At 34.7% G+C, this 13,066-nt stretch overlaps 1 protein-coding gene across 3 annotated transcripts in view; it reads left to right on the forward strand.

Moving 5' to 3' along the window:
- MAPK6 (mitogen-activated protein kinase 6) overlaps positions 1-10,056 on the forward strand; it is a 32,469-nt gene extending 22,413 nt beyond the window's left edge. For all 3 annotated transcript variants that reach the window (XM_023527852.1, XM_011355121.2, XM_011355122.2), the window contains 3 exons: positions 2,044-2,208; positions 5,807-6,008; positions 7,693-10,056. In XM_023527852.1, the coding sequence (XP_023383620.1) occupies positions 2,044-2,208; positions 5,807-6,008; positions 7,693-8,794 (1,469 nt within the window). In that variant the 3' untranslated portion in view covers positions 8,795-10,056. The remainder of the gene's footprint in view (positions 1-2,043; positions 2,209-5,806; positions 6,009-7,692) is intronic.
- Positions 10,057-13,066: the final 3,010 nt, after the last annotated feature.

Consider the following 13,066-nt stretch of genomic DNA (forward strand, 5'->3'; position numbering starts at 1 on the left):
AATTGGATTCCATTCTTTGAAGGGAAGAATATCAAAGCATTTGTGGACATATTTTAAAGCTACCACAATAAATATTTTATTAGGAAAACAAAAATTTAATTTCAATATATGTGCTACCAAAGCAAGCAACAAAAATTTAATTTGTTTAATTTAAAATAGATCATACTTTAAGTTGTATGAAACGGGGTCAAAATTTATTGCTGTATTGATTATACAAAGGTAATTTATTTTTAAATGTTCACTTGGCATAATCAGACATTACATATAGCAATAAAAAGAATTGGATAAAAACCACTTCTAAATAACATAATTTTGATTTTAAACCCATGTAAACTTTAAACATTTAATTAATGAGAATTGTGAAATTATTCGAAAGTCGTAGTTTCCTTCTGATTCTTTATTGGTAGGTTGTAAAAGCAGCACAAGAGAGATCTAAGTGTTTATTATATATAGGCCTCAAATGAACAGAGCAATAAATTGCAAGAACTAAATATGCATTGGAAATTTGTGTCTATTTAACCTACCGGAAGTGTCCTAGCCATGTTTTTTGGTACTGTGTAATATATCCATTGGCTCCCAAATAGTTTCCCAAATTTATCCAAAACTGAACTCCTGATAGTTCTCCCTCTTACTTTTTCTTTCTGCTGTCTTCATCAGAGTAAACCAGATCTACTTTTTAATTGCTCAGGTCAAAATCTTAGCATCATCTTTTATTTTTGTCAATATGGATACTGTGAGCTTTTCTTTCAAAATATATCCAGAATCTAACTGCTTGTTATTATCTCTATCACTGTCCCTCTCACTCCAGTTCACTCAACTGTTATGTGTCTTCTGTTTTAATGCAGGACCTTCTGACTGGCTTTCCTGCTTCAATTTGCTATTCGTAGTCTGGTTACCACATGGCAGCCATAGTTGTTCTCTGAAAACAAGTCAGATCATGTCATTTCTCTGTTCAAAACTAATGGCTTCTCATCTAGTTCAGGATAAAGTATGCTCTTTGTGTTGTGGTACCACTTTGACCTCATCTTCTGTTACTTCCCCCTAGCCACTTTACTTCAGCTACACTTGACTTATTGTTGTTTCTTGAACACACCAAGCCCACTCTCTCCTTGGGGCTTTGGGCCTTTTTCCATCTTCCTGGAACTCTTTTCCTCCATAAGAACTCCCTTCCCTAGTTTCCTTAACTTTCAGCTTCTCTGTGAGGCCTTCTTGGTCATTTTGTATATATTAACAGCCCTGCTCCCAACAGTTGTCTCTGTCCCTTTTAGCTTACTCTGTTTTTCTTTGTAGCATTTGTCACCATTTGACATAAATGTTTACAATTATTTTCTGTCTTCCTTCACTATATCATAAGCTCCATGAAGGTGGAGATTTGGACTGTTTGGTTTCTCAGCTGTACTCTGAAGAGCCTTGCTTAAAGTAGGCACTCAAAAAATTGAATGTTGAATGAATTTCTAGAAATTAGTGGAAGAGTAAACTGAATTTTTTTTGGTTGCCCCTTTAGCCTAAAATTTCCTCTCATATAATAATGGTCTTGAAATGCTAACTGAGCCTAACACATAAATAAAAAATTTTTGTTTCACAAATCTAACCCAGCCCTCCATTTTTTTTTTTTTTATGATGAGATCAAGTCATCACCATGTTAAGTATTTTCAAAGTTATTACTGTTTAGTTAGTGGTACCACTAAGATTAGAATCCAGGTCTCTTGAATCCCAGTTTGTTGGGGTTTTTTTCCTCACTTCTTTGTAATACCTTAATATGAGGCCAAACTTAAACAGTCAATTTTTTATGGAAATAAAGAGCTAAAACTAAATAGATCAGTGAGTAGAAATTGGAGTAGATAGGCTTTTTGAAAAGATTGGTGATATTTAAAAACAGTGAAACCTGCCGATTAAATGATTCAGTTAAAACCATTTCCTCCCAGTGGTCATTACAATATTTAAGTTAATTTCTTTAGCTTTAGAATATTTATTGCTGGAGAATTAAACATTGAGGAATGTGTTTATTTATGTTATATTTGGTGTTTTTTTAACCTCACTCAGGTGCACATGAACTTGAACAGATGCAGCTGATTTTAGAATCTATTCCTGTTGTACATGAGGAAGATCGTCAGGAGCTTCTCAACGTAATTCCAGTTTACATTAGAAATGACATGACTGAGCCACACAAACCTTTAACTCAGCTGCTTCCAGGAATTAGTCGAGAAGGTATTGTGACTCAAGAACAACCATCATGTAATTGTGTGTGTGTGTGAGTGTGTGTGTGTAAGGATCTATGTAGGGAAGCTTTAGTTTTTTATTAGATGTGCAGCTTTCTCCCAAATAGTCTTTAGACACTTAAGGTTTACCTAAAACTTAAACTCTCACTTTCACTTTTTTGGCCTGGCTCTTAGGCTGGGATCTTTCTTTGCTCCTCTGAATAATTTTTAAGATTCCAAAAAGTGTACTCCTCTCTCTTGGTTCTAACTTCATCTGCTTTCCAGCTTACATCTTTGATTGTCTATCAAAGACGAACATATTGAATCACTGGCTCTCACGAAGCTGGAATGGAGTTTTGTGAGGGTTATATGATAAATAAGTGTGGGTATGAGTATGAATGTGATTTATATATGAAAGAGTGAATTTAATTGGGCAGAGGGTTGGGAGAGCAAAGGCTTCAGGGTAAAGAGGAGGTAGAGGAAAGAGTAAAGCTCCTTATGAGCAAACATTATATAAGAGTTTGTAGATTGGTGTTAGGAGTATCAGCTGCTAATGTGAGAGTTTGTACAAGCTTGAAAATAGTAGGAACTTAGAATCAAAACTTTGACCACTAAAGCAGTTAATTTTATGTCTCAAAATAGAATGACATATCTTTAGATTTGTTGATATAAATAAGATTAAAAAAAATCTTGTAGTTGTCTGTAATAACATTTTTAAGAGCATTATACATGAAAAATATCTTTTTAAAAGTTGATTGTGCCTTATATCTTTAAGAATTATACTATAGTAAGATACCTCATTGTCAACATTTTAAAGTTCTCACGAATCAAAAAGTTAGGGGTATATAGTTTACTAAACATCTAAACTTTCTCTGAATTACACATTCATTATTCTTATCACCAACTCTGATCATTATATGTGGTTCAGGTGAGTGTGTGTCAAAGTGTTTTAAAGTAGCGAATGTTTTGAGAAATAGGCACTGGATGGCAAAATCATGATGACAATCCCCCCACCCCCCAAATATGCTTCAAACTCATATAGTTAAATGCCTAAATAAAAAAGAAACAGCTATATTTAATTTCAACAGGTTTTGCAGGCTACTTCTTTGGTAGTTTCACATTCCTAACCAGTCTTCCAGTCTATCTTCACAATCAGATTGCATTGCTGGCTCTCTTGCTCCTAACCTGGTAGTCACTGTCATGACATCCCTTGTCATACCTGAAAGCCGCCACATAGCACCTGACTGTGCTTCAGAGTTGTCTGTGCGAGCTCTTCAAAAATACAGACTATTCAATCAGAACTCAGAAATGAGGTGGGAAGCAGGGCGAATGTTCGTATCTTTAAAACTCTCTACAGGTATGACCCTGCTCTGCCAGGTTGAAAGACACTGCTCAGGGTTAATATGGATCAGCTTTGGAGTGAGTCATTGGCTCTCTTGTGTCTTATCAAAAAAGACGTTAGAAATATAGAACATTGCTGTTGAAGCATTTTTAATCTAGCTAAACTTGAATCTTCTTTTTTCCTACCCTAATTAGGGTGGGGATCATGTCTTAGTCAGCAATAATCCAACCTGAATATTTGGCTTATGGCTGGGTTTATTCATAATGTGTTGAGTAAATGTCTTTGATAATGGATTCATCAAATTAACCATTGGGCAAAGATCTTTGGTATTTCCAAGTGGCAGAACTGTGCTCACATACAAGTGCAATGTGGAGTGTTTAAATTCCTGACTAAAGATTTGCTACATACATATACTCTACACCTGTTTCTTCTTGATTAAAATTGGAGTTTTATTTTTGGGCAGAGCACATTCTGAGGCATTGGGGACTTAGTAAGAATAATATATGTTCTCATACTCTGTTCATGATTTTCAGAGGAAAAAAGCAAACAAGATAAAGTACATATGAATTACCACATTAAGACTACTCGGAACCTTACTCTGGTTAATACTTTTGAATGAATACCCTCTTTTTCATTTCCTTTCATACTTACCTCTTCTCTTCCCTTTCTCTATAGTTTACCACATATTTGCATATCATAGCATACTTCAACACTATTGTTGTGGATAGACTAATTTCTTCTAGAGCAGTCCTGTCCAGTAGAACTATCTATAGTGATGGAAATATGCTATGTATGCATATACTTGGGAGCTCAGCCTGGCCAACTTCTTATTTCTGACTCTTTTCATCTGCAGCCTACAGTTCCCAAATGCTCCCTCTTGTGTAGTTGGATCTGTCTCCTCCTTCCCTTTGAGGATGGTGATTTCGCTGGTTCACCCATCCATAACTCTGCACCTTGAAACACTTGGGCCCTGGGCTAATTAAGACTGACTTTTTTGCAGGAGAACTAAGAACAACTTGATGTACTGTAAAATGACTTCATATATTAGGTAATATAATAGAGAGGAGTGGGAAAAAGAGGCGGGAACACAGGAAGGAACTTCAGCTTTGGGTCCCTGAAGGGTTTGAGTAGCAATGAGCCTTAGGTTTCTTCTCTTTAGTCTTTATTGGACTGACTTGAGGATTGAATGAGATAATGTGAATAGGGTCTTTTATAGACTATAGCTCAGTTTTAGAGAGAAAGGCTATCTTTTTCTTTGAGACAGAAGGTAAGACCATGAGGATGTGTGATAGATCATAGTGAAGAAGTAGGAATTGAGATAAATGTGAAGTGGGTTTATCTGTTGAGAGTGATAGAAAAGATTGAAAGCATAAAGAGGTAGTGTGGAACATTGCTGAGCAATAGCAAAAGCGAAGTTGAAATTCTACAGTATGAATTTGTAGTGAGCTATATATATGTGGTTTTGCGTCTAGCTTTCATTTAGTAAGTACTTATGGCTAGGGAGCAGGTACAGTAGATGGTGGAAATGATTCAGAGTTGAAGATTGGTATAAATCATAAGGTATACGAATGTGTGGTTGTGTAAGGGCAAGCTTTAGGCTTGTGATAGTGTGATTCAGGCTAGGTAAGTAGCTTAGAAAGGCCCAGCATTCTGAGTTAGTGGGAAGAATTAGGGGTATGGTAGCTCCACCAGAGCTCTAAAATGATCAGGTGCATTCTGCGATATGCTGGCATGAGATTGGCGTGAACAGAGATGAATCAATTAGTATAACAGTTAGTGAGATGAGGGAAGGAAAGGGGAAAGGAAAGGGCTTTTAAGCACTAGACACTATGTTTTCAAATTTTTACACTTTATATATTATCTATATATATCCTTTTTATTCATGAAGAAACAAGTTCAGCAAGTTTAAGTAACCTGGTAATTCTTGTTGCAGAGCTGAGATTAGGACCTATGTATTAGCTTGAGCCACATGAAATTGCTATTATTTGACCATTTATGACTGACAAAAATGAAAGTTTCGTGTGGTTCAAATTAATAGATTCCTTTTCTTTTATAACTGACCATAAAATGAGATTGGGATACATTTTAAATTTTTACTATGTTTATTGAATAAATGTTTTTTCTTTTTAACCTATAAATCAGGTAAGCTAGTTTTATTTCTCTGACAAAAACTAATTTACCTTTTACTTGTTTAGTCCCCTTTTTTCCCTTTATGAGTATGTAGACCTCCAGTTTAGTGAAGGTGTTTTATCTCTTTCTTTTGCAGCACTGGATTTCCTGGAACAAATTTTGACATTTAGCCCCATGGATCGGTTGACAGCAGAAGAAGCGCTTTCCCATCCTTACATGAGTATATATTCTTTTCCAATGGATGAGCCAATATCAAGTCATCCTTTTCATATTGAAGATGAAGTTGATGATATTTTGCTTATGGATGAAACTCATAGTCACATTTATAACTGGGAAAGGTAAACAGATTCTACATTAGAAAAATATCATTTATTGTATTTTCAAGAAACTGTAATGCAGTGAGCTTTTTTAAAAAAAATTACATATAAAACAATGTAGAATTCTTAAAAATTTAGTCATGGTATCTTTGGGTTTCTGCTAAACTTATTAACATCTTTGAATAGCTTTTATGTAATTTAAGTATTTAATAGTTACCAGTTAGGATAAAGTTAAATTCTACTTTGAAACATTTTCAAAGCCATTAAGACATGTTTAGTTAATAAAATGATAAGGTCCTTTAAATGTGAGGGTTGAAGGTTGGAGGTCTAAGCCATTTTAAACTATTGCTTTATGAATGTAACAAATTTTTTTAAGATGTTAGATGAGAAATCTAAACTTTATTCAGTAAGGTATCTTCGTAAGTGTTTTCAAACTTTTACATAGACTCCATTATGTCTTAGGATATAAATTATTTTTGATTCACGGTATATGTTATATTCAAATATCTTTTTCTTATGACAAAATTAATTTTGGGATGCTTATCATAGGTTCAGTGTAAGGAACTTTTCTAGTCTGAACAGTATAATACATCAAGATGGATGATGGTATACATTTTTTTAAAAAATTTCTTCCCTCAACCTATTTTTAGGATTTCTGAATTTCTAGTGAAATTTGGATATCATTCCGTTTCACAGTCAAGTGGTAGCATATAATAATGAATCAGTATTACGTAAAATCTTCAGGTGATTTTGATGTTTAGCCAGGTTTGGGAATCACTAATGACAATCTTAAAACTTCAAGATTTCATATATTTCTGAGTTTAAAAGAAAAGTGATTGCCAATTAATAATAACAATAAAGAAGTAGTTAATGTTGAAATTAGTTTGTCTACTCATTGCATTTTTTTCTCTTAAAATGTGGCTTTGTTTGTAAAGGTGTGTTCCTCCATCTGCCATCCATCTTTTTTCTCCACATGAACATTTGTACCACCTACATACAGTTCTTTTCACATATACCCAAATGTCTTCCAGTCTCTACATTTTCTGCCATACTTAGTTAAGCCATCTAATCTCTTTTCTGTTCCCTTCTTCCTGTCCCCCAATCATTTTCTTGTATGTGTCTCAATCCGCCTCTACTTGGGCATGGTATGTTCACCTTCCTGTGATGTGTCAGTGAGAAAATATTGCATTCAGTAGCACATACACGTGGAGAGGGTCTCCCCGCCCCCCCAATTCATGATGATGAGTTCTTACTCTTTTTCTAGTCTGCTTGTTACCAGTAGATCTGCATGTTGTGGCCATAAAGAGTGTTTTCTTATGTGAAACTGTGTTGGAATTAAACTATAGACTTGTCAGCCATTCAGATGTTTGTCTGAAGTTAATGTTTGAGGTGGGTGAAAAATAGAGAAAAGAAATGAGCGTGAAATGATAATTGATCTTATTTATGACCAATTTAGGACTCAGAGTTTTATGATAATTAAATACTTCATTGGTAATTACTAAGTATTGTCTCATATTTTATATAGCAACACATCTTACCTATTTATCAAGATTATAAGTTCCTGGAGGGCAGGGAAGGCTCATGACTTAGACTCCTGTTATTCCCTCATAGACCTTATCACGATGCTTTCATGTACAGGGCACTCAGTGAATTTGAAAATGAAATCATATGCCTGGACTCACACTAATACATTGATTTTTTTCAGGTACCACGATTGCCAATTTTCAGAGCATGATTGGCCTATACATAACAACTTTGATATTGATGAAGTTCAGCTTGACCCAAGAGCTCTGTCTGATGTCACTGATGAAGAAGAAGTACAAGTTGATCCTCGAAAATATTTGGATGGAGATCGTGAAAAGTATTTGGAGGATCCTGCTTTCGATACCAATTACTCTACTGAGCCTTGTTGGCAGTACCCAGATCATCATGAAAACAAATATTGTGATCTGGAGTGTAGCCATACTTGTAACTACAAAATGAGGTCCTCATCATACTTAGATAACTTAGTTTGGAGAGAGAGTGAAGTTAACCATTACTATGAACCCAAGCTTATTATAGATCTTTCCAATTGGAAAGAACAAAGCAAAGAAAAATCAGATAAGAAAGGCAAGTCAAAATGTGAAAGGAACGGATTGGTTAAAGCCCAGATAGCTCTAGAGGAAGCATCACAGCAACTGGCTGAAAAAGAAAGGGAAAAGAACCAGGGGTTTGACTTTGATTCCTTTATTGCAGGAACTATTCAGCTTAGTTCACAACATGAGCCTACTGATGTTGTTGATAAATTAAATGATTTGAATAGCTCAGTGTCCCAACTAGAATTGAAAACTTTGATATCAAAGTCAGTAAGCCGAGAAAAACAGGAAAAAGGAATGGCAAATTTGGCTCAATTAGAAGCCTTGTATCAATCTTCTTGGGATAGCCAGTTTGTGGGTAGTGGGGAGGACTGTTTTCTCATAAATCAGTTTTGTTGTGAGGTAAGGAAGGATGAGCAAATTGAGAAGGAAAACACTTATACCAGTTACTTGGACAAGTTCTTTAGCAGGAAAGAAGATACTGAAATGCTAGAAACTGAGCCTGTAGAGGATGGGAAGCTTGGGGAGAGAGGAAATGAGGAAGGATTTCTGAATAACAGTGGGGAGTTCCTCTTTAACAAGCAGCTTGAATCCATAGGTATCCCGCAGTTTCACAGTCCAGTTGGGTCACCACTTAAGTCAATACAGGCCACATTAACACCTTCCGCTATGAAATCTTCCCCTCAGATTCCTCATAAAACATACAGCAGCATTCTGAAACATCTGAACTAAAACACTCAGCAGACATTTTTCTTTGTATTCTTCATGAAATGTGTTTGTCTTTTTTATTACTAGTGTTTAAGTCATTTTTTACTTGAATCAGATGGTGTCATTTAGAAAGGATTTTATTAGTTCTTGGTTTTTAAAATCCAGACTTTTTTTCTACATGTGAGATGGTTTTCATTTTAACTGGCATGTCGTTTGCACACAAAGATAAAGAATAGAGCAAAAAATGCAATGCAGGAGGAGACAAAAGAAATGCACTAAGACAAGTAAAAAAACATTCTCATAGAACAATGATCTGTTTTACAGGAAACAAAAATCTTGCCTTGAAATTTACACAGTGAGACTGTACATAATTGCATGAAAATATCTATTTTTTTCCTAAAACATTTTTCATTCATGAGTATTTTCAAGTTTTTCATACTGTACACATTTCTTAAAACACATGATACCAGCAGCAACTGAAAATGAATGCCGAATTTGGTACACATGTGTTATCTACCTCAAGGTAACAAAAGTATGTGGCAAAACATATACCACCCATAGTGCTTCACAATATGCACTTCTATTTAGCCAGCGTTTATTGTAGTAAACTATTCTTAATAAGATTCACTCACCATTTATAAATGTTCTGGTATGCATTCTTTATAGTGAAGTGTTAACTACATCACATCTTATTTATTTTAGCAAATCAGTATATTTTCTGTATTTAATTATAAAAAGTTAACTTAGTTTTTTGAAATTTATTTGCAAATACACTTTTTCCATTTGGCACTATGGTTTGTTGCCTACTTAGCTGAATATATAATGTCAGCTTATCCTAAGGCTGTCCACGTACTTAATTTACTTAAGTATTCATTTTAAGTAAAGCGCTCACTGTGTATAGGAATTTGTATTTTGGAGGTGCTTGATCTATCTACAAAGAAAAATTAGGAATTACTTTATTATAAAATGCTCCTAGAAGTCTCAATTGTGTTTATTTTTTAAAAAAAAAACTGTAATGTTAGACTTGTGTGCATGGAAATAATTAAGGTACATCATTATTGTAGTTTAAAAGTTGTACATGATAAGACATATTTTGTTTTTACTGTATGTTTTTACTGAATGATCTCTTCCCCATCATAAGGCAAGCATGAATAAAATTAGGTTAAATGTAGCATGTGGCATCAAAGTCTCTTAGAATTTGTTTCATCTATTTTATTTTATTGAATACTGTCTGTATCTTTGGTTATCTCGTTTGAAGAAAAAGGACAAATAAAACATGGCCAGCAGTTGTGGCTCCTGTTTAACTCTTTAGGTAATGAAAATTACTAGCAGAATTTTTATCTAGTTCCACTTTTCAGCATCTTTGAATTGTGGCTATAGTTTAAACTATGTTAGGCTAAAAGGCTTAAAAGAAAAAGGTTCTTTTGTCTCCACACAAAAATCTTTTTGACTTAACCTTCACATAATTAAGTGGAATAAGGCTTTATTTTATATAGCTATGTGCCACTTAACAGGCAGGGATACATTCTGAGAGATGCATTGTTTGGCGATTTCATTGTGCGAACATCACAGTGCACTTACACAAACCTAAATGGTATAGCCCACTATACAACTAGGCTATATGGTATACCACTGTTTTATATGTGGTATATGTCATTGACTGAAGTGTTATACGGCACATGACTATATTTCAAAACTTGTATAAGATATATGTGGAAGCTATGGACTACACAGAGGAACCCCCTTTGAATGTATTTGCTTTACAATAACAATACATCATCTTTCCTTTGTCCAAGAACTTACCTTTTTACCTATCAAATGTAAAACCATTGTTCCTTTAAATTTTCTGTTTGTCTTCTGTTCTTGTTTTGTACAGAGCCAGTTCTATTAATATCTGGACTTCTGCTTGCCCAGTGACCTATTCATTGATTTCATCTGGACTCACAAGCTTTAAAAAATGCAGATATTTTCTGGATGAATATTGCCGTCATATGCGAATTTAAATATATACTCAGTTTACCTTAGGCAAGCTCTTAGAGGGAAAGCTTTAAGTTTTTCACCATTGGATATGATATTAGCTGTGGATTTTCATATTTGGCCTTTATATTGGAGTAATTTCCTTCTATTCCTAGTTTGTGTTTTTTATTGTGAAAAGGTTGGATTTCATCAAATGCTTTTTCTATATCAGTTGTGATAATCGTAGTTTTTGTCCTTTATTCTGATAATGTGTATTACATTGATTTTTATAAAGTTGAATCATTCTTATATTCCAGGGATCCCACTTTGTTGTGATGTATAATTTTAATGTGCTATTGGATTTGCTAGTATTTTTTTTTTTTTGAGGATTTTAGTATCAGGTATATTGGTCTGTAGTTATAACCATCTGATTTTGTTATCAGGATAATCCTGGACCCAAAGAATGAATTTGGAAGTGTTCTCTATTCAGTTTTTTAGAAGAGTTTGAGAAGTATTGCTGTTCTTTAAATGTTTGATAGACTTCTTAGTGAAACCATCAGATCTTGGGCTTTTCTCTGTTAGTAGATTTTTGATTATTCAGTCTCCTTACTACTTATAAGTCTGTTTAGATTTTAAATTTTTTACAGTTCACTCTTGGTAGGTTACGTGTTTCTAGAAATTTACCCATTTTTTTTCTAGATTATCCAATTTGTTGGTATATAATTGTTCACTGTAGTCTCTTATGGTCCCTTTTTATTTCCGTTTCAGTTGTAATGTCTCCTCTTCCTCACTTCTGATTTATGTCATTTGAATCTTTTCTCTTTAGCTAAGGGTTTGTTGATTTTATTGATCATTTCTATTCTCTATTTCAGTTATTTCTGCTCTAATTTCTATTATTTCCCTCCTGATAACTTTGAGTTTAGTTCTTTTCTAGTACCTTTAGGTGTAAAGTTAGATTGTTGATTCGCGGTCTTCATTTTTTAATAGACTTTATTTTTTAGAGCAGTTTTAGATTCACAGCAAAATTAAGCAGAAGGTAGAGAAATTTCCAATATACCTACTGCCCATACACATATGCATAGCCTCCTCCATTATCAACATCCCCCACCAGAGTGATACGTTTATTATAATAGATGAACCTACATTGACACATCACTCAAAGTCCATAGTTCATGTTAGGGTTCACTCTTGGTATTATACTGTTTGGACAAATATATAATGATTTGTATCCACCATTGTATCATACAGAGTAGTTTCACTGCCCTGAAAATCCTCTGTGCTCTACCTCCTTATCTCCCCCACCTCCTTACCAACCCCAGACAACCACTGATCTTTTTACTCTCTCCATAGCCTTTCCTTTTCCAGAATGTCATATAGTTGGAACCATACAATATGCAGCCTTTTTACACTGGCTTCTTTCGCTTAGTAATATGCATTAGTCCCTTTGATTGTATCTCCCAAGTCCCTTGGTTTTCTTCACTTTCGTTCATTTTTCTTTTTGTTCCTCTGACTTGATTATTTCAAATGAACTGTCTTTGAATTCACTGATTCTTCTTGATCAAGTCTGTTGTTCATCCCTTCTAGTGATTTTTTAAAAAATTTCAGTTCTTGTATTCTTCAGCTTCAGAATTTCCATTTTCTTTTTAAAAAAATAATTTCTATATCCTTTTTGTATTCTTATTTTCATTCGTTGGTTTCCTGATTTTGTATAGTTGTGTTCTCTTGTAGCACATTGAGCTTTAAGATGATTATTTTGAATTCTGTCGGGCAATTCATAGATCTTCATTTATTTTTGGCCAATTCAGGGAGATTTGTTTCTTTGATTGGGCTGTGTTTTTCCCTGTTTCTTCATCTGCTTTATTTTTGTTGTTGTGATTTTTGCATTAAAAAAAAAAGCTACCTCTGTCTTTACAGGCTCGCTTTGTACTGGGGAAGATCTTCACCAGTCATCCCAGGTAGAGATTCTCGGGGCATCTCAAACCTCTATGGGGATGTGTTATCTCTATTTGCATGTGTAATCCCCCTACCCCCAAAAGATTTAATGTTTTCTCTTTTAAGTTGTAGTCTTTTTGCACCTTCTGGTGTCTGTCTGAGATAACTGCAGGTTCTCTGGCACTACAGCAACTCAGCTGAGCTTGCTTTTGTTCTCCGCAGCCCCCAGGCATCTAAAGTAGTGCTGTGAGTCAGTTCAGACTGGAATCAGTGTCTTGGGCAGGCCCCCAAAGCCTGGAGCATTGGATGATTGTTCTATTCTTTTTCCCTCCTGCTGCAGGTGGGTTTTTCTCACAATCATGAGCTCTGCTGACTTGGGAGAGGAGCTGACATGGTGGAAATGAAACA

This window comes from Pteropus vampyrus, unplaced genomic scaffold (assembly GCF_000151845.1).
Source record: "Pteropus vampyrus isolate Shadow unplaced genomic scaffold, Pvam_2.0 Scaffold19, whole genome shotgun sequence".
NCBI lineage: Eukaryota > Metazoa > Chordata > Mammalia > Chiroptera > Pteropodidae > Pteropus > Pteropus vampyrus.